Source organism: Trachurus japonicus, chromosome 16 (genome assembly GCF_045865225.1).
Source record: "Trachurus japonicus isolate A0001 chromosome 16, Traja_1.0".
NCBI classification, from domain to species: domain Eukaryota; kingdom Metazoa; phylum Chordata; class Actinopteri; order Carangiformes; family Carangidae; genus Trachurus; species Trachurus japonicus.
Window position 1 is genome coordinate 36,161,435 of NC_140922.1, and position 20,886 is coordinate 36,182,320.

Sequence of the window (20,886 nt, forward strand, 5' to 3'; positions counted from 1 at the left end):
TACACATTGACAAAAATCGCTGTGCCTCTTGTAAACAGAGAGGCTCTTATTTTGGTGGTGCACGCTTCGCTGACGTCGGGAGTTTCTCTTCCGGGGTGAAGGGTTCACTTCCGGTAGAAAGATGGCGGCGCCGGACGAGTTGTTTTGCTGGGAAGGAGACTGGGGTCTGCCGTCCGTCAGCACCGACTGTCTGGTGGTTCTGGTGAGTTCCCGTTAACACTGAACCGGACCGAACCGGACCAAACCGGACCAGACCAGACTGGACTGAACCGGACTGGACCGGTAGACCGACTGTTGGTCAGAGTCTTCCCCGGCGGAGACGCGCGGTTCCCGGCTGCTCTGCGGGTCAGAGAGCGGCGCCGGTACCGACAGTCAGTCAGTCAGTCAGTCATAGATGTTTATACTGAGTTCATTTGCAAAAGCAGATAAGAGCCATTTTGAAAAAAAATGAGCTGAGGCTTTGTAATTATTCTTTGCATAGTGTTGCTTTCAATAAAACTTTATTTTTTTGAGATATGTCTGTTTTTTTTACATCTCAAAGTCACTCAACTTTGGTTTGACTGATATCACCTTATGTAAATAAAAAATAAAAAATGAAGATTCTAGAATTTTTTAAAAAACGGAGTTGTTGTTCTGCTTTTGCAAATGAACTCTTCATACATACTCAGTATATACAGTACAGGTCAAAAGTTAGGACACACTCGATGCATTTCCTTTATTTTCATGACTATTTACATTGTAGATTCTCAGTGAAATTCCACTAATGAACCTGACAAGGCTCAACACCTGTGAAGTGAAAACCATGTTCAGGTCAGGTTCACCTCTTGAAGCTCATCAGGAGTGTGCAAAGCAGTAATCAGAGCAAAGGGGGGCTACTCTGAAGAAACTAGAACTGGTGGGGGCAGAGATAGAGGAGGAGGAGGAAGAAGGAGAGGAAGAAGAAAAGAAGAAAGAGAAGACAAAGAAGAAAAGAAAAAGTGTTTTCAGTTCTTTAATTTCACACTTTTTTTTTTTTTTAATTCCACATGTGTTCATTCATAGTTTTGGTGCCTTCAGTGAGAATAAAGGAAACACATTGAATGAGAAGGTGTGTCCAAACTTTTGACCTGTACTATACTGAGTATATAGTCAGTATATATACAGCGGGGAAAATAAGTATTGAACACGTCAACATTTTTCTCAGAAAATATATTTCTAATAGAGCTATTGACATGAAATTTTCACCAGATGTCGGCATCAACCCAAGTAATGCACACATACAAAGAAATCCGAACATTAATGTCCATAAATTAAGTTATGTGTAATATTTATATATATTTAGCCTATATTTTCTGAGAAAAATGTTGACATGTTCAATACTTATTTTCCCCGCTGTATCTATGGGTGTTAGTCCGCTGGTTCTGGTGTGGGTTCGGACAGAAACGGGTCAGAGGTCCTGGTCCAGCTGCTCATGTCTCCGTTAAACCGGCGCTGAAGTTTCAGTTTAACGTGAGGTCTGATGACGTCCACACAGATGGACAGAGGCAGGGAGACCGGGGACAGCTGCAACATGCTACAAATACAATATATTTCATGTCTAGTAAAAGGATTATTATCAAAAATGTAAGTTCTATAGTGTTATTTATTCATCAGCTTTGATCAGATGGCATGCAGTTACAGTATAGATTTGTCTAGATGAGGAGGAATTACTGCATGTGCAGATGTCAAATATTCAAATTGATTGAAAAGAAAAAGACTTTCAGTGACATAGGATGAATGGAACAATTTGTGAGGGAATAACTTTTATATTGCCATTGTCATTTATTCTCTCATCATTTTAATATTAGCAATACAACAGTAAAAAAAAAAATTAATGTCAAAATACTGTTTTGTGGTCTGTTTTTATTCATATACAGCCATGATTAAACCCCATGTGCTAGCTAAACAAAGTGCTCTTCATGCTAATCATATCATATTCTCAGTGAGAATGAACTCTTTGCTGCTCAGCTGCACTGATGTGCTGCTTTTAGGGGTTAGGGTTTCCTTCACAGACAAACACAGCTTGTGTCCAATAGGATTTTAGAAAAAGACCTGAAAGTAACCAGTACTTTTCAGCCTTCCTACTAATTAACTCCAGATGAGTGCACATATAATGTTACAGCCTTGATAACAGTTAAACGTTATTTCCGTCACATACGAGGAACACAATTTCACACCATACAACAATCACAGCTTAATATAAACGTATTTCATACAGGCTACTGCAATAATACACAAAAATATGCATTAAAACCTCACCAAGAACTTAAAATGTCTAAATTCTAACCGTTTAAGACGAGGGCATGACGCCATGTTTTGATGTTGTTGTGACGTCAAGTCGGAAAGTCGGAGCTCTGATATACGTTACGTTACTCTGCGTTACTCAGAGTGAAGTAAACACAACAGTGGTTATATTTTCCTTTCTCTCTGTCTCAGTTTATTTAGTGTCTTAATGTTGTGGTGTTGTAGTGAGTTACTTTACTTTATTAAATTCATTCAACTGGTTCTTTCTGGTTCTGCTTTCTAGCTTTTTCTTTAAATTCAGTCTTTGTCCAAATCTCCTCCAGACATTTAGTTTCTTCATCAGACCACTGCAGATTATTTTCCTCCTCCTCCTCCTCCTCCTTCCTGCTCAATGTCACACTATTATTTTGGTCTGAACGAGCAACATTTTATTAAATCCTTCCCTGCATCTAAGGCTACGAGTCAGCGTGCCACATCCTTTCTCCTCTGAACAGGAGACATTAAACAGAAAATCTAGACATTCATTCATTCTGTTAGAGCAGAAATATTAGAAACTAGAGCCCCAGGCTGAATGAATTTACCTGAAATTGCCCTTTAACATTGTACTTAACACAGAGGAATGAGCTCAGTATGATAATTACCAACTTGCCAGATTCTGATTTGTCTTTTTTTTTAATTTTTCAATTCAGTTATTAAATTCAAATTCAAAACAGGACAAGAGGACAGGATAGGAAGTAGGGTTGCAAAGGGGTGGAAAATTTCCAGTAAATTTCCGGAAAATTTCCAGAAACTTTTCATGGGAAGTTAAGCTGGGGAATTTTGGAAATATTCCAAATTGGAAACTTTCCATGGGAATTATGGAAATGTATGGGAATTATTGGGAATTAATGGGAATTAACTGGAAATTGGGGGTAATTAATTTAAATAAACTGTATCATATGAGTAGAACTTTATCAAGTTTTAATTCTTGTATGAACAATCAGTTATTTTACTGAACCACAAAAACATGAATGTTGAGTAAAATATTACTCACCCTCACCAATCAAATTTGTAAATTTCGGATTTATTCCCGTTTATTCCCATATATTCCTATTAATTCCCATATATTCCCGTTCATTCCCATGGAAAGTTTCCAACTTTGAAAATTCCCGGAATTTTGCAACCCTACTAGGAAGCCATTTCATTCTGTAGATGTGATGTTTTTGTCAGAGTAATAATTGAATTCAGTTTGAATAATTATAAATATCTCTATTAAATGATATTTACCTAAAGTGTTCTATCTGTTTTTGTTAGTATATAATAATAATATGTAATAATAATAATAATTTGTTAGTATCGCCTCTCTTCACTGGCTCCCTGTCCAGTTTAGGGTGCAGTTCAAAATTTTATTGTTTGTTTTTAAAAGCCTAAATGGTCTAGCCCCTTTCTATTTATCTGACCTCATTAAGCATCATGCTCCAGCTAGAGCCTTGAGGTCAAGCAACCAGTTACTGCTGGCTTGCCCCAGATCTAAACTAAAGAGCAAGGGCGACAGAGCATTTTCTGTTGTGGCCCCAAAATTGTGGAACACGTTACCCCTCCACATCAGAGCAGCTGAAACTCTGGAGCTTTTTAAATCACTTTTAAAGACTTATCTCTTCTCTCTGGCTTTTAACTCACCTTGACACCCTGACACCCTGACTTTTTATGTTTAATGTTTAGTATAGCTTTTAATTGTTTTATCTTATCTTAGTAACTGTTTTTACGGCCCTATTTTTCTGTTAATCTATGTTTGATGATTTTGTTGTTTTATTTATACTGCTAGCACCTGTATGTTGTGCAGCACTTTGGGCAACCAAGGTTGTTTTTAAATGTGCTATAGAAATAAACTTTGAGTTGAGAGTTGAGTTGAGAGTATAATGCGGCATCTTTTCAGTCGTTTCTCTGAACCGGTTCAAACGAGCTGCAGAGAGCTGGAATAGTTCTTCATACGACCACCAGGTGGCGCCAGAGCCTCTCTACACACACACACACACACACACACACACACACACACACACACTGCTGTGACTTCACACCTGTATCAGCTGCAGTCAGACCAGACATCCAGATGTTTCCTGGTAGACAGTCAGCATGTGAAGAACTTTCACCGTCTGACAACCTGTAAAGACTCACTGTTGTGTTTTACGTGTCACTAAAGTGCTTTACAAGTTGTAACCACTCCTATGCACGCACACACGCACACACACACACACACACACACACACACACACACACACACACACACACACTCAGACAGCTGTGAACGCTCTTTAAAGCAGAACTATGCAGGATTTGGGCTGTAATTATTGTGGCTCAGAGACACTGTGAGTACGAGATAAGAACGCTATGAGATAATAATAACACAACGTTACCACACAGAGTTGTTTTAGAGGGAAATTCATGCAAAACCAACTGATGCGTGTTGCCTTCAGGGACAGTTTTTCATCATCAGTCTCTGTATTTCCCTCTAAAACAACTCTGTGTGGTAACGTTGTGTTATTATCTCATAGCGTGGTGAATGTGCAGCTCACAACTTGTCCACCAGAGCGTTGTGGAGTTGTTGGATTGTGCACTGCAAAAACTCAAAATCTTTCCAAGAATAATTGTCTTATTTCCTGTCAAAATGTCTAATTTCTAGTCAAAACTAATCTCTTTCCACTTAAAATAAGACTCATCACCTAAAAACTAACTTGTTTTTAGATAATTTTCACTTGTTTCAAATAAATTTTCACTTGAAATAAGTAAAAAAAATCCACTTGCTCCACTATCAGATTTTTCTACTTATTTCAAGTGAAAATCTGCGTGAAAGAAGTAAAAAGAGACTAAAAACAAGCTGCTTTTTATGTGATGAGTCTTATTTTAAGTAGAATGAGTTTGTTTTGACTAGAAATAAGACAAATATTCTTGGTAAGATTTTGAGTTTTTGCAGTGTACAATCCAACAACTCCACAACGCTCTGGTGGACAAGTTGTGAGCTGCACATTCACCACGCTATGAGATAATAACACAACGTTACCACACAGAGTTGTTGTAGAGGGAAATACAGAGACTGTTGATGAAAAACTGTCCCTGAAGGCAACGTGCATCAGTGGTTTTGCATGAATTTCCCTCTAAAACAACTCTGTGTGGTAACGTTGTGTTATTATCTCATAGTGTGGTGAATGTGCAGCTCACAACTTGTCCACCAGAGCGTTGTGGAGTTGTTGGATTGTGTATTTGATGAGTTTGATGAGTTTGAAACCAAGAAATCCCATAATGAGCCTCCGTAGTGTAGCTCTGAGCAGCTCACGGCTCTGCTCCGCCGTTCTAAAAATAGCTTGCACCGTCAATTAAAGGTAACGAACCTACTGCTATGACTATAGAGAATGTTAAAGCAGATATCATCGGCACGGCCGTTTCGGCTAATGCTGTGTTCAAGGCAGGCTTTTGAAACCGTAAGTTACAGCTTCAAGTCACAACTACGACTTGGTAGCGTTCCAGGTAACCCGTAGCTCGTGTTTTTACCGTCCTGTTGTCTGCGAAAGTTCCCTATAACGGCCACTCGTAACTTCCGACCCGTGAACTCGTACCAGATCGAACTGGTATGACTTCACAGGAAGGAAAAACACAAAGTACGAGTTTCCTTGAACGCACCATGAGTTAGCAGCCCCCGCCCTTGTCAGGCATCAATTGGTCCTCGTGCTACGTCACCACATTCACGCGCATCCCTTGGCTGCACACACAGCCCTTCATGCCGTTCTCTCCCCTCATTGGATAACACTTGTATCCCACAAGGAAAATTTTCTCCTCGGGTTACAGCAGAGCAGAGTGACGGAGAGACTCGTGTTTAGGCTGAAATACTTCATGTAAGTGATTGCTGACGGAAAATAGGACTATTTAGGACTTATATTAACAAAAACATTCCACTGATATCTGCTTTAAGTTACGTCACGCCGCTTTGCATTGTGGTACGTTGGGCGCCATCTTTGGAGGATCGCGGATGTAAACACTTGCTCGTACGTCTCCCAAAAAAAAGTCCCCCAAAGTCTTGAATCCAGTCCCTTAACGGCAAAACGTAAGTTAGGGATCAACACCGTTAATTGTTAAAAGTTGTAGTTTTTCTGTGTACCTTTGTTTCTCGTTAAATTTGAGTTTATCACGATACGTTCCTCCTTCGTTTCCCTTCCCCTTCTCCATTTCTTTTTTCTTTTTGTTCGTCTTCCTCATCTCTTTTTCTTTCTTTCTCTTTTTCTTCTTGCTCGTTTTCCTCCGTTTTCCCCGCTCTCTGTTTACGTTTGTGTTCCTCCAAAGATGGCGCCGACTTCCCACAATGCAAAGCGGCGTGACGTCAGCTTCACATTCTCTATTGGGATTATGGCAATGGGCCAATTTGCCAAAATGTTGAACTATCCCTTTAAAAAAAAAATTGAATAATTAATCAGTTGTTGATTAGTTGTTTAATATCGGCTGTTATTATAATATATATTATAATAACAGTGATAATCAAGTTATTGGTGAAACTCCTCATCATGTGGGTCAGGCTGAAGAATTGAGGACGTCGTGTCTTTAAGTAGAGGGGGGAGGGGGGGACGAGGTCGTCACGGCGACCACCCACAATGCTCCGGGGCCACCGGCGCTGGTTGTTTCCATGACTGATGTATGTGGTGGTTGGTGGGCGTCATGGTGACAGCAGCAGCAGCAGCGGTGCAGCCTGCAGACCGCGCTCAGGGCAGCGCTGCTCCTGATGCTGATTAGAGCCGACAGAAACATGTTGGTGTTGGACGGAGATCTGAGGCCGCGGCAGCAGTGCACTCTGGGTAATGACGGCTCTCCTCCTCGCACAGCGGTCGGAAAAAACACTGATGATCTGCTGCTTTTTCCAAGAGCTGCTGCTGCCGTGGAAACGGCTGCTGCTGCTGCCGTGGAAACGTCCCACAGAAGCTCCTCTGTCTGTCTGTCCACCTGGTCCTGGTTTACTGTAAACCACTTCCTGTTTACGGCCTCCCGTTGCCCTGACGACCCAGGCTGCGTCTGTCTGTGTCAGAGAAAGAAAGTAAACCAATCCCATTAAAGGAGACACATTCTGCCCCCTTTTTCCACCAGTTTTAAAGGTCCAGTCTGTAAAAATGTTGGGAAAACCGTGACATCCAGCTTACAGATTCTAGTTTGCAGCGCAGATTCTAGTTTGTTGATGTTTTAAACAGGTAGAGGTCAGAGAGTTTTATCATGACATCAATCAATCAGATCACGAAATAAAACTTTGACTCCCATTAACTTACATGGAGATTTTTTCTGAATTGAGGTCCCATGGCGACGTTACTTCCTGCTTCCACTTTGGCTCTCTATTGCACGGAATGTTCGTGTCAGAGTGCGTGACATCATCGGTCCAGATTTTTTCTCTTTCCACACTCCTCCTGGACACAATTTACACTCTACACACATGATTTTTTCCACATTTGTAGAGAAACTTGTTCTGTCTCTCACCATGTGCTCAAAATATCAGAGAGATTTACAGAATTTGAATTGTCAGCCTCTAAGTGCGGCCACGTCTGTCTCTGCTACTCATTGACTCCAATACAAATATTTTCTGAGAGAAGCAGAACGGACCTCTGTTTTAAACTCGCAAGTGTCTCCAAAATATTTACTGTAGAAACACCAAAATCACACCAAATCGTTCAGGAAGTCCTTACAGCGATGATGGTCTGCTTCTTCTTCTGATAGGAGTTACCGTTTTGTCACAGTAAGCCTAAATGCGAGACCGATGCAGAGGCAGAAAATCGCTCTTTTTCTCCACGTTTCTGTCTGTCTCAGCCTGGGGGGCCTCTATCGTCATTGACAACCACCTCAAGTTGCCGTAACCTCTGATTCTCAGGCCAGAGCTTGTTAAGGTTCATAAACAATCCACCTGGCGCTCGTTAACACGTTTATAAACACACACAAGTAACTTTATGTAGTTACAGCTCCTCCATATCAGTGCCTGTCAGATCAATTCTGTCTTGACCTGAAGATCGTGGGTTTGATTCACATGTTGACAGACCAGTTGATGAACTGAAAGAAAGAAGTGTAGGCTTGTTTATCCTGTTACATGCAGCGTCTGTTGTCTGTCTGACGTCTGCCCCATTTCAGGTGAATGCAACATGAAAAATACGTTCAGATATGCAACCGCACCGCTAGATGGGGGGAATTCCTACGTACTATACCTTTAAACTTCAAGTCTGAGTTGTTAAAATGACAGAAATCTGTTTCGATGAATGTAAATAAGCCTCAACTTTGGATTGACTTAAAATTTTATAGCCGATACATTAAAAAAAAAGAAGAAAAAACAGGTTTGTTTTCACTTTAAAGTTTAAAATTAGACAGATAAAGCAGTGCAAAACTATAAAATAATCACTGCATTCAAAACTAAAAACCTATAGACGCTTGTTTATCCTGTTACATGCAGCGGCTGTTGTCTGTCTGACGTCTGCCCGATTTCACCTGAATGCAACATCAAGATTAGAATACGTTCAGATATGCAACCGCACCGCTAGATGGAGGGAATTCCTACATACAGGTAATACTCAGAAAATTAGAATATCGTGAAAAAGTTCATTCATTTAAGTAATTCAACTTAAAAATATATTATTTAGACTCATAACAGGCATTGCAAGATATGTCAAGCTTTTATTTGTTAGAATTTTGATTATTATGGCTTACAGCTTATGAAAACCCCAAAATCAGAGTCTCAAAAAATTTGAATATCACATGAAATAAACAGAAAAATGAGTTTAAATAAATGAAATGTCAGCCATCAGAAAAGTATAATCATTTTGTGTACTCAGTACTTGGTTGGGCCCACATTTGCCTGAATTACTGCTTCAATGAATGAACTTTTTCACGACATTCTAATTTTCTGAGTATTACCTGTATACAGGGGCTTTAAAACCAGCTTCCTCGGGTTGATTCAGGTCAACACAGCACTGACATCATCACCGCTGACATCACCACTGACATCATCACAGCTGACATCACAGCAATGACATCACCGCTGACATCATCGCTGACCCCCATGTTCTGCTTCAACAGGTCAGAAGTCAGAGGTTAAAACTGTTGAGCGGCTTTCAGCAGCTCTGAGTTCACTCACTGCAGCTGTGTGTGTGTGTGTGTGTCTGTGTGTGTGTGTGAGAGTAAGTGTGTGTGGTTGTGTGTGTGTGTGTGTGTGTGTGTGTGTGTGTGTGTGTGTGTGTGTGTGTGTGTGTGTGTGTGTGTGTGTGTGTGTGCGCTCCCTCCCTCTGTGGAACAAACGACTTCATGGCTGCTGCTTCAGATTTATGAGGAAATTCTTTCTCATTTTTCCTGGTTGTAAAACTGAGTGAAGTTCGACTCAGAGGAGGCGTTTGATTTCTGCTGCGGGACGACTGACTCACTCACTGCAGCCGGGAGGAGCTACAGAGTAGACACCACACACTCACTAGCTACATGTAAACAACAGTGTCAGTACCTGATTGGTTCCCAGAACAGCATGTTTCCACGGAGACAGTTTCCATCCAGAATGAGTCTTTCAGGTTTTAACTGTTTAATCTGATCTGATGGCGACCTGTGGTGTAAAACATAGATATAGAAGCCTCCTCTGACGCTGCTGTATCAGTATTTTTCAGTATCAGTATTTTATTTTACACAACACACATGATAATTGTAGGCAAAACAGAAAAGGAAGAAGGCTAATGTGTGAAGCGCCAGGTCTCCCAAGAAGCTACTTAAAGCTTATGGCAGGAGCCTCCAACATAAAGCTAACAAATACATATTTATACATATATCAAGTCATGAAGGTCCATTGGAACGATACGTCAACGTGGCGGCCATCTTGGTCAGCGGGAAGCCGTGTCTACTTCCTGCATTAGAGGTCTATCAACCATTAACATCACCACAACTCACTGAATATTCAACCCATTCTCAAGCCGTTTGGTTTATTATAAATGTCAGACAGATATTTATGATTTTATTTTTTATATTAAACATACACTTCCATACTCAGACACACACCCACATGCACACATACACTGAAATGTGTTCTACAGGCAGGGTTTCCCCCAGAAAACTTGTTAAGCCCGGTGGTAGGGTGGCACCGGCGGCCCATCGGCGGGCCACCGGTGCCCAAGCATGTTTTTTGTGACAGGGGCCTGACCCTGACCGATGGCAGGGCCCTGTAGGTAACAGATTCATTAATGGAGCAGTAGCATTTATAAGGTGTGATTCCATAAGGCCTTAGGATCCATGTTAAAAGTTGATTAGTAGTTTGATTGGTAGTTTATTATCATAAACATCTGTTATTATAAGACATTTATGTAACATATTAAACACCAGCTATAGCAGAGTCTTACAGAAAGGCACTCTTGAAATGCTGTTCAATAACCACAAAAATAAATAAATAATAATATTTAAATAAATAGCATCAACTGTTTGCATTAAAAACTAAAAAGAACAACTGCCTGGTGTCTCCTTTAGCTTTATTTCTCAGATTTTTTTTTTTTTTATTCTCCAAGATTTTTTACATCTGGAGCATAGACTGTAAAAGATTTGGAGTCACGTAATGACGTACCACGCTCTTTTTACAGTCAGTCGTCATGGAAACGTGACACTCGCGGATTTACTGTTTGGACCAGAGAAAACAAACGTGTGTGATCGCGAACTTTACGAGCTGAAAATGAAACAATGGATCATTTTCACATCAGGTCAAAGCCCCGCGGCTCACAGGAGTCCGGAGCTCTGACGCTGCAGGGGACGACGTGCTAACAGCTACCAGCTAACAGCTAACAGCTAACAGCTAACAGCTACCAGCTACCAGCTACCAGCTAACAGCTAACAGCCGCTACAGCAGCTGACTGAGCCTCTTGGAGCCTTGGTTCGGCCTAATATAATACATCCATGGGCTCCGCTCACGTTAACGTGGACTCGGTGCGTTCCTCTCGGTGCGTTCCTCTCGGTCAGCTGGTGAAGCAGCGGTCTGATGCTGTCTATTGTCTGAGGAGCAGGATGTCCGTGACGTGTCCCGTTATGCGCGACGAAGTTGTGACGTTGTCAGGTGATGAAAAAGACACCTGATCACGTGTTTATTGAGTATAAAAACTGATAAAATAAATAAAATAAACGATGCTTAGCCTGGCGGGGGGGCAAGTAAGGCCTGGCGGCCCTCCAGGCTTATAATACACTGGGGGAAACCCTGACAGGGTCTGACTGCTGGTCAGAGGTTTATATGTCTATGGTCAGAAAGCCCTGACCAAGATGGCCGCCGTGTTGACGTACGCTGAGAAGCCTGGATGCTGCATCTACGTGTCTCTATCTATGGTGTAAAATATAATATAACACCTCTCTGTCTCTCTGTCTTCAGGCCTACGCTCAGTTTGCTGGAGCTCCTCTCAAACTGAGGAAGATCTGTAACCCCTGGAGGAGTCCTAGTGGTGAGACTGCTGCTGCTCTTCATCCTCTTCTTCATCTCCTCCTCTTCTACTTCTTCATCCTCTTCCTCTCTCCTCCTCCTCCTCCTCTTCTACTTCTTCCTCCTCTTCCTCTCTCCTCCTCCTCCCCCTCCTCCTCCTCATCTCTCTCTTCCTGTCTCTAGGAGCTCTTCCTGCTCTGAGGACCAATCAGAAAGAGACTTTGTCCAGAGTCTCTGACATCATCATCCACCTGAGGAAACAGGTAAAAACTGTGTGTGTGTGTGTGTGTGTGTGTGTGTGTGTGTGTGTGTGTGTGTGTGTGTGTGTGTGTGTGTGTGTGTGTGTGTGTGCAGCCGAGTGGAAACTCTCATAAACACCGGGAAGCAGCCGACACATTCCTGACGGTCCATAAAGCCCAGAGCCAGAGGACACAGGAAGTAATCTGATTACTTACAGGGGAGTACTCTGATACTCTGGTACTCTGGCTGCAGGAAGTACACACACACACACACACACACACACAGACAGCTGGAAGCCATTACCCAGCATGCCCGGTGGTCGGGGCCTTCAGGAGAAACCACAGAGACAGACGAGCTGCTGAGGAAGGAGACCAGACCACAGACAAGTCAATTCAGTTCAATTCAGTTCAACTTTATTTATAAAGCAGTATAGCTACATAGTTACAGTAGATAAAAATAAAAACATAAATCATAAAAAATCTATTAGAAATATAGACGTACAGTACCTTTACATGCAGTCAATATTCGGGTTGAAGGGATAGTTCAACATTTAGTCAAACTGCCCCATCACCATAATCCCTATAGTCATAGCAGTAGGTTCGTTACCTTTAATTGTCGGTGCAAGCTGTTTTTAGAACGGTGGAGCAGAGCCGTGAGCTGCTCAGAGCTACGCTACGGAGGCTCATTATGGGATTTCTTGGTTTCCCTCATCAAACTCATCAAATACACAATCCAACAACTCCACAACGCTCTGGTGGACAAGTTGTGAGCTGCACATTCACCACGCTATGAGATAATAACACAACGTTACCACACAGAGTTGTTGTAGAGGGAAATACAGAGACTGATGATGAAAAACTGTCCCTGAAGGCAACGTGCATCAGTGGTTTTACATGAATTTCCCTCTAAAACAATTAATTAATTACTGATTAAACACCTGTAGCTACGCCTGTCTTCAATATTTACAGGTACGGTAGCTCCTGTAGGTCAAAATACCTACATTCCATCATGTGCAGAACACAAATTAATATTCCTTTCAATGGGTATATCCCAATAGGCGTATACATGACCAGATATTCGGGTTAGAAAGGAGTCTTTTTTGGGTTTAATATGAGCATATATGTCACGATTACTTGTTTTCACAATTAATCGTGGTATTAAACGGCACAATTAATTCATCGTGGGGATTGATACTTGGTCATATATTAATAGATACTTGAAATATTTTGTGTAAACAATGAGTAATGTAATTATATTCTGACTATATTTGATTTTACACATTCATAGTGTTGTTAAATTAATTAATGCAGAATAATCGTGATAATCGTAACACCGTGATTATTTCTCTGCCGAATAAACGTACCAAGAAAATGTATAATGGTGACATCACTAGTCATCTATAAACGTCCACAAAAAGGGACCGTCAGAGACCTCTGGGATTTTTAGCTTTTAGATGAACATCTCTAAGAAAGATGCGTTTTATATTTAAGCAATATATCCCTCCAGGCCGTGGTCTATCCTCATTCTACCACTCTAAGGGGCGTTGTTCCCCCTTAGAGTGGTAGAATGAGCAGAGACCACTGTTAGCTTAGCATTAGCCTTTAGCCCCTTAGAGTGGTATAATGAGCATAGACCACAGACTGGAGTGATATATAGCTTTTATAAACCGGTTACCAATAATGACAATATGAAAGAGGACATGTAGTTTTCTGTTCCCAGCTGTCCAGACGTTTAGCTCCAAGTAGCTCTGTCACTGCTCAGTCCCCTCTACCATTGTTAACCCTCTGGAGGTCAAAGTTCACCTTCAACATGTCAATTACACTACTTTACTACATTTTTAACATCGTAAAAACATCGACTGTCTGTTGCTACGGACTGCGACAGTCCGTTGTCATGGATACATGACAACAACTTCCATTCATACCAGTCATACGTGCCTGAGGCGGAGTGATAGCCTACGCTGTGATAAGGCTTTAGAATAGTAGCCGTGGTAACTGCTCATTATACCACGGTTAACAACCAATCAGATCGCAGGATTTCACCTTTACGTTTTTAACTATTTTTATATATCAATCTGTGTGTGTGTGTTTCAGAAGTACAATGCGGACTACGACCTGTCGGCGAAGGAGGGGGCCGACAGTCTGGCCTTCATCTCCCTGATGGAGGAGAAGCTGGTTCCTGCTCTGGTCAGAACACACACACACACACACACACACACACTCACAGTTACACACACACCCAGTCAGTCAGCTGTTGGCGGTGTCCAACGTTCTCATGGTTGTTCAGATCTACACGTTCTGGGTGGAGCCTAAGAACTACGTGGAGGTGACTCGGCGCTGGTTTGCTGAACACATGCCGTTCCCCCTCAACCTGTTCCTGCCCGGACGCATGAGAGGAGTTCAGCTGGAGAAGCTACGGCTGCTGAGGGGGGACGAGGGGCTGGAGGCCGGGGACGAGCTGGAGAAGGAGGTGAGATCACTGGTTTCCATGGTTTCACTGGAGCGTTTCTGTGTTTCCGTGGTTCTGGGATGTAGACACTCTGACCCCGACCCGACCTGTCAGACTGTAGATCAGTAGCATGTCTTGAAAAGTACTAAAGGTGATACATCAATTTTGGGAAAATGAAGACCCTTAAAAAGTATTAAAAAGTCTTTTCACGACTCTATAAAGTCTTAAATTTTGAAGGTATTTTTTCTGAACCAGCTGTCCAAGAGTTTGAGTCCTAAAAAACATTGTAAAAGTGTGTGAATTTATTCATTTTATGAAAAACAAAGATAAACCGGTATGTAAAAAAGAAAAGAATGGTTTTTTTTGGATAAACTTTGCCTTTGATTTGTTATCCCAGCCTATTTTTAATTCTGTTGTATCATAGTGGTCTATAGTCTTTATCACAAACTAAAACTGTCAAGTTAAAAGTGTCACGGATGTAAATGGTCACAGCTTGAAGTGGCGGTGAGGAAAAAGTCTTAAAAAGGTTTTAGAATTAACTTGAAGATTCCTGTATTTACCCCGTTCAGAGTCTCCTGTCAGCGTTTCCATGGTTTCCGTGGTTCCGTGGTTGAGGGATGTAGACAGTCTGACCCGACCCAGACCTATGAGACTGTAGATCAGTAGCATGTTTCCTACCAGGATGAACTCACTCATGGTTCACTCTGATTCTACTGACAGGGCGTAGAATTAACTAACCCCCGCCAAGCGCCGATGGCGGTAAAAATGAGTTTGGTGTGTAAAACAAAAACACAGACCAGCCAGTGGCTGACTGCAGTTCCTTTTTAGAGTTTATTTCTCTAGCCCCTATAGGACGAATCTCCTTGTTGTTTACAACTACTTCCTGGTAGAAAACCAACATGAGAACAATAGTGACGGACGAGAGTTTCACTATATTTATCTAATTTTTCATGTCACTATATCACCGTTTAGACTAATCTGATGTTTGTAAAGTTTATAAAACCAATGATTGGACAAACATTACTATTTCTGTGTGCACATTTTTGTAATTAGTCATGGTTATCATAGATTAGCTGGGCTAACGGTTAGCTACCTGTTTAACTTTAATAACTCAGTGACTCAATAAACGCTCCATGAAAAAATATTTTCTCCAGCGGATATCTGAGTTCCAACATGACTGAGCTAACTGGAGTAGTTTCATGTGGTGTCCCACAACGGGAGGGTTTTAACAGCTGACGTCCTGCTGTTAGCTTAGCTGCTGCCGTTAGCTTAGCTACCGCCGTTAGCTTAGCTACCGCCCGAATCGTTGCTTTGGGGCTCTGTTACGGACAGAAAGCACCACATTTACATCAATAAATTAATGTTTTACAATGAACCGATCGGTCTACAGTCAATTTAATTTACAGAGGGAAGTTTGGTGTGACGGGCTTGTGTTTTCATGTAGCTACATCCACGGCGCACAGCTCCGTTAAGTGCTCCGTTTAGCGTTGTTGGAAATCTGTACTTTGGAGAAAGCCATTAAAAATAGTCTTTGAATTTAAATATACTTTCTTTGTGTTTATTCTACATTAATTTGATGATAAGCTTCAGTCTTAAGCAGAAAAAAATGTAATTTATTGATAAATTAATCGCGATTACAATTAAAATTGTTCAGTTAATTAGTGCACATAGGCTACCAATCACTGCTACTATTTCCAATCTACAGGTGCATCAGGATATCATGAAAGTTTATTTATGTCTGTAACTCAATTCATAAAGTGAAACTAACACATTATATAGATCCATTACACACTGAATGAAACGTCTCATGTCTTTTATTTAGTCAGTTTATTTTAATTCTGATCATTATTACAATTAAAACAACGATTAGCATCTTTTATTGGTCCTTCCCCGATGGTTTCAGTAGATAGATTGTATGTTTCCATGGTTTCAGTGGAACGTGTGCAGTCGGAGGAAAAAGTGGATCAACAGCTGGAAACTGGTAAAACACACTTACAGTCAGAGTTATTAACTTATTAACTGTGTGTGTGTGTGTGTGTGTGTGTGTGTGTGTGTGTGTGTGTGTGTGTGTGTTGCAGCTGTACCGTGACGCTGCAGAGTGTATGAACCTTCTGTCCCAGAGACTCGGCTCACACAAGTTCTTCTTCGGAGACTCGTAAGTTCACGTCAGAGTCAAACACACACACACACACATAAAAACATTTAAAAAACTCACAGATGATTGGAAAACGTGTACTAACTGTATCTGTGTGTATCTCTGTGTATCTGTGTGTGTGTATCTGTGTGTGTGTGTGTGTGTGTGTGTGTGTGTGTGTGTGTGTGTGTGTGTGTGTAGCCCCTCCTCCCTGGATGCCTACGTGTTCGGTCACCTGGCTCCGGTGCTCAGGTCCAAACTGCCCAACATGAAGCTGCAGCAGCACCTCAAGTCTCTGGAGAACCTCAACCTCTTCTGCTCCAACATCCTGCAGCTCTACTTCCCCCGGGACGGAAGAGGTGAGACGACCCCTGACCTCTGACCCCCTGACCCCTGATTAATAAAATGAAACTAAAACACAACGTTAATAGACCGAATCTCAACTACTTCCTGGTAGAAAACCAGCACGTAATCTGAACGAGAACAGTAGTAACGTACGAACGAGAGTTTAGCTATATATCATATTTTTCACGCCCTATCACCGTTTAGACAAATCTGAAATGATTGAAGAAACATTACTATTTCTGTGTGTGTGTTTTGTGTTGCTATGTGTTGTATTTATTCAGTTTGGGGGAATCACAGTGTCTAGAAAGCATCAGTGGCTCAGCTGACAGGGACAGCTAACGGTAGCTAAGCTAACGGTAGCTAAGCTAACGGCGGAAGCTAAGCTAACAGCAGTAGCAAAGTTAACGGCAGTAGCAAAGCTTTATTTTTATTTATTTTTATTTAACCTTTATTTAACCAGGAATAATCCCATTGAGATTCAGAAACTCTAACGGCAGCAGCTAAGCTAACGGCTGTAACTTAGCTAAGCTAACAGCGGTAGCTAAGCTAACAGCAGGACGTCAGCTGTTAAAACCCTCCCGTTGTGGGACACCACATGAAACTACTCCAGTTAGCTCAGTCATGTTGGAACTCAGATATCCGCTGGAGAAAATATTTTTTTCATGGAGCGTTTATTGAGTCACTGAGTTATTAAAGTTAAACAGGTAGCTAACCGTTAGCCCGGCTAATCTATGATAACCATGACTAATTACAAAAATGTGCACACGTAAATAGTAATGTTTGTCCAATCATTGGTTTTATAAACTTTACAAACATCAGATTAGTCTAAACGGTGATATAGTGACATGAAAAATTAGATAAATATAGTGAAACTCTCGTCCGTCACTATTGTTCTCATGCTGGTTTTCTACCAGGAAGTAGTTGTAAACAACAAGGAGATTCGTCCTATATACTCAGTTTGTGGAAAGAGGACCAACAGTTAAAAGCTGGAGCTTAGGTCATGCATGCAAAGTTATCAGACATTTCGAAATGCACCTGCATTGTTTTGTGACTCAGTTAAATAGAAAAGTCTGTTAGTCCAGTCATAGATTCAGTCATTGTAGTTTTCTTAAAAGTAAAGTTGAAATATCGTCTGGTTCTCCTGAACTCAGTCTCGTGTATCGTTCACCCCACTGAGCTGCATTAGAGCTCCTCTCCACTGTCTGTGTTGCCAGAACAGAAGCTGCACTGCAAAAACTCAAAATCTTACCAAGAATATTTGTCTTATTTCTAGTCAAAACAAATCTCATTATACCTAAAATAATTATATTTATACATATACATACATAGTTATAGATAATTTAGACACTTTTTACTTCTTTCAAGCAGATTTTCACTTGAAATAAGTAGAAAAATCTGATAGTGGAGCAAGTTTTTCTTTCTTATTACAAGCACAAAAAACTTCCTTTCACTGGCAGATTTTTCTACTTATTTCAAGTGAAAATTAGTTTGAAACAAGTGAAAATGATCTAAAAACAAGTTAATTTTTAGGTTTTAGTCTGATTTAAAGTGGACAGAGGTTAGTTTTGACTAGAAATGAGACAAATATTCTTGGTAAAATTTTGAGTTTTTGCAGCGTGATCTTGAGTCTGAACCCTAGAGAGGAAGTGGGCCTTTCCCCTTTCACAAAGTCTTACCAAGAATATTTGTCTTACTTCTAGTCAAAACTAATCTCATTCTACTTAAAATAAGACTCATCACATTAAAAGCAGCTTGTTCTTAGACACTTTTTGCTTCTTTTAAGCAGATTTTCACCTGAAATAAGTAGAAAAATCTGATAGTGGAGCAAGTTTTTCTTTCTTATTACAAGCACAAAAAACTTGCTTTCACTGGCAGATTTTTCTACTTATTTCAAGTGAAAATTAGTTTGAAACAAGTGAAAATGATCTAAAAACAAGTTCATTTTTAGGTTTTAGTGACAAATATTCTTGGAAAGATTTTGAGTTTTTGCAGTGTGATCTTGAGTCTGAACCCTAGAGAGGAAGTGGGCCTTTCCCCTTTCACAATAAAGTGCACACTGCAGAAACTCAAAATCTTACCAAGAATGTTTCTCTTATTTCTAGTCAAAACAAATCTCATTCTACTTAAAATAAGACTCATCACAGCTTGTTTCTAAGACATTTTTACTTCTTTTTACTTCATTTTGACTTCTTTTTACTTCATTTTTACTTCTTTTTACTTCATTTTTACTTCTTTCAAGCAGATTTTCACTTGAAATAAGTAGTTTTAGTCTTATTTAAAGTGGACAGAGATTAGTTTTGACTAGAAATGAGACATTTTGACAAGAAAGAAGACAAATATTCTTGGAAAGACTTTGAGTTTTTGCAGTGTGATCTTGAGTCTGAACCCTAGAGAGGAAGTGGGCCTTTCCCCTTTCACAATAAAGTGCACACTGCAAAAACTCAAAGTCTTACCAAGAATATTTGTCTTATTTCTAGTCAAAACAAATCTCATTCTACTTAAAATAAGACTCATCACATTAAAAAGCAGCTTGTTTTTAGACACTTTTTACTTCTTTCAAGCAGATTTTCACTTGAAATAAGTAGAAAAATCTGATAGTGGAGCAAGTTTTTCTTCCTTATTACAAACACAAAAAACTTGCTTTCACTGGCAGATTTTTCTACTTATTTCAAGTGAAAATTAGTTTGAAACAAATGAAAATTATCAAAAAACAAGTTCATTTTTACGTTTTAGTCTTATTTAAAGTGAACAGAGATTAGTTTTGACTAGAAATAAGACAAATATTCTTGGTAAAATTTTGAGTTTTTGCAGCGTGATCTTGAGTCTGAACCCTAGAGAGGAAGTGGGCCTTTCCCCTTTCACAATAAAGTGCAGGTGTTTGACCCGTCCTCCACCTTGTCGTCCTCAGAGAGCGGCGGTCAGAAGTCGTCGTCCCCCCACCAGCCCGAGGCCGGGGACTTCGACCACGTCCCCAACAAGCTGAGGAAGCAGCTGCTGTCGGCGCTGGTGGCGTTGGGCGCCATGCTGAGCTACGCGCTGCTGACCGGCATGGTGTCCATCCAGCACGCCCAGCAGGAGGCGCTGGAGGAGCCGCCCGACATGCAGCCGCTCGACGCCGAGGACGAGGAGGGAGACGGCTGAGCGTGGCCGACGCCGCGGTCGCCCACGGCAACGCTCTGTACGGACACATTCAGCTGCACTGTCACCAAAGGAAGGAAGTCACGAAAAAAGAGACGATTTTCAAAATAAAATAAAAATCATCGGCACAGCACTGCACATCCCAGAGGTGTTGGAGTGTCGGTGACATCACAGAAACAATAAGTGAACCAGTAAACATCTGTCTGTGTGTTTTCTTTAAAGGGATAGTTCAACATTTTTGGCAAATTCCGCCCATTGCCATAATAATCCCTGTAGTCGTAGCAGCAGTAGGTTCGTTACCTTTAATTGTCGGTGCAAGATGTTTTTAGAACGGCGGAGCAGAGCCGTGAGCTGCTCAGAGCTACGCTACGTATGGAGGCTCATTATGGGATTTCTTGGTTTCCCTCATCATCAAACTCATCAAATACACAATCCAACAACTACACAACGCTCTGGTGGACAAGTTGTGAGCTGCACATTCACCACGCTATGAGATAATAACACAACATTACCAGACAGAGTTGTTTTAGAGGGAAATTCATGCAAAACCACTGATGCGCGTTGCCTTCAGGGACAGTTTTTCATCAACAGTCTCTGTATTTCCCTCTAAAACAACTCTGTGTGGTAACGTTGTGTTATTATCTCATAGTGTGGTGAATGTGCAGCTCACAACTTGTCCACCAGAGCGTTGTGGAGTTGTTGGATTGTGTATTTGATGAGTTTGATGAGAGAAACCAAGAAATCCCATAATGAGCCTCCGTAGCGTAGCTCTGAGCAGCTCACGGCTCTGCTCCGCCGTTCTAAAAACAGCTTGCACCGACAATTAAAGGTAACGAACCTACTGCTATGACTATAGGGGTTATGGCAATGGGCCAATGTGACTACATGTTGAACTATCCCTTTA

General features: G+C 41.1%; 1 protein-coding gene across 1 annotated transcript; it reads left to right on the forward strand.

Moving 5' to 3' along the window:
* Positions 1 to 73: 73 nt before the first annotated feature.
* On the forward strand, positions 74 to 20,068 carry mtx1a (metaxin 1a). Its single transcript, XM_085803191.1, has 8 exons — positions 74 to 202; positions 11,630 to 11,699; positions 11,861 to 11,940; positions 14,011 to 14,103; positions 14,204 to 14,386; positions 16,444 to 16,520; positions 16,701 to 16,858; positions 19,753 to 20,068. Exons 1-8 carry the CDS (start codon positions 122 to 124, stop codon positions 19,983 to 19,985), a joined length of 975 nt encoding a protein of 324 aa, XP_085659317.1. The 5' UTR covers positions 74 to 121; the 3' UTR covers positions 19,986 to 20,068.
* Positions 20,069 to 20,886: the final 818 nt, after the last annotated feature.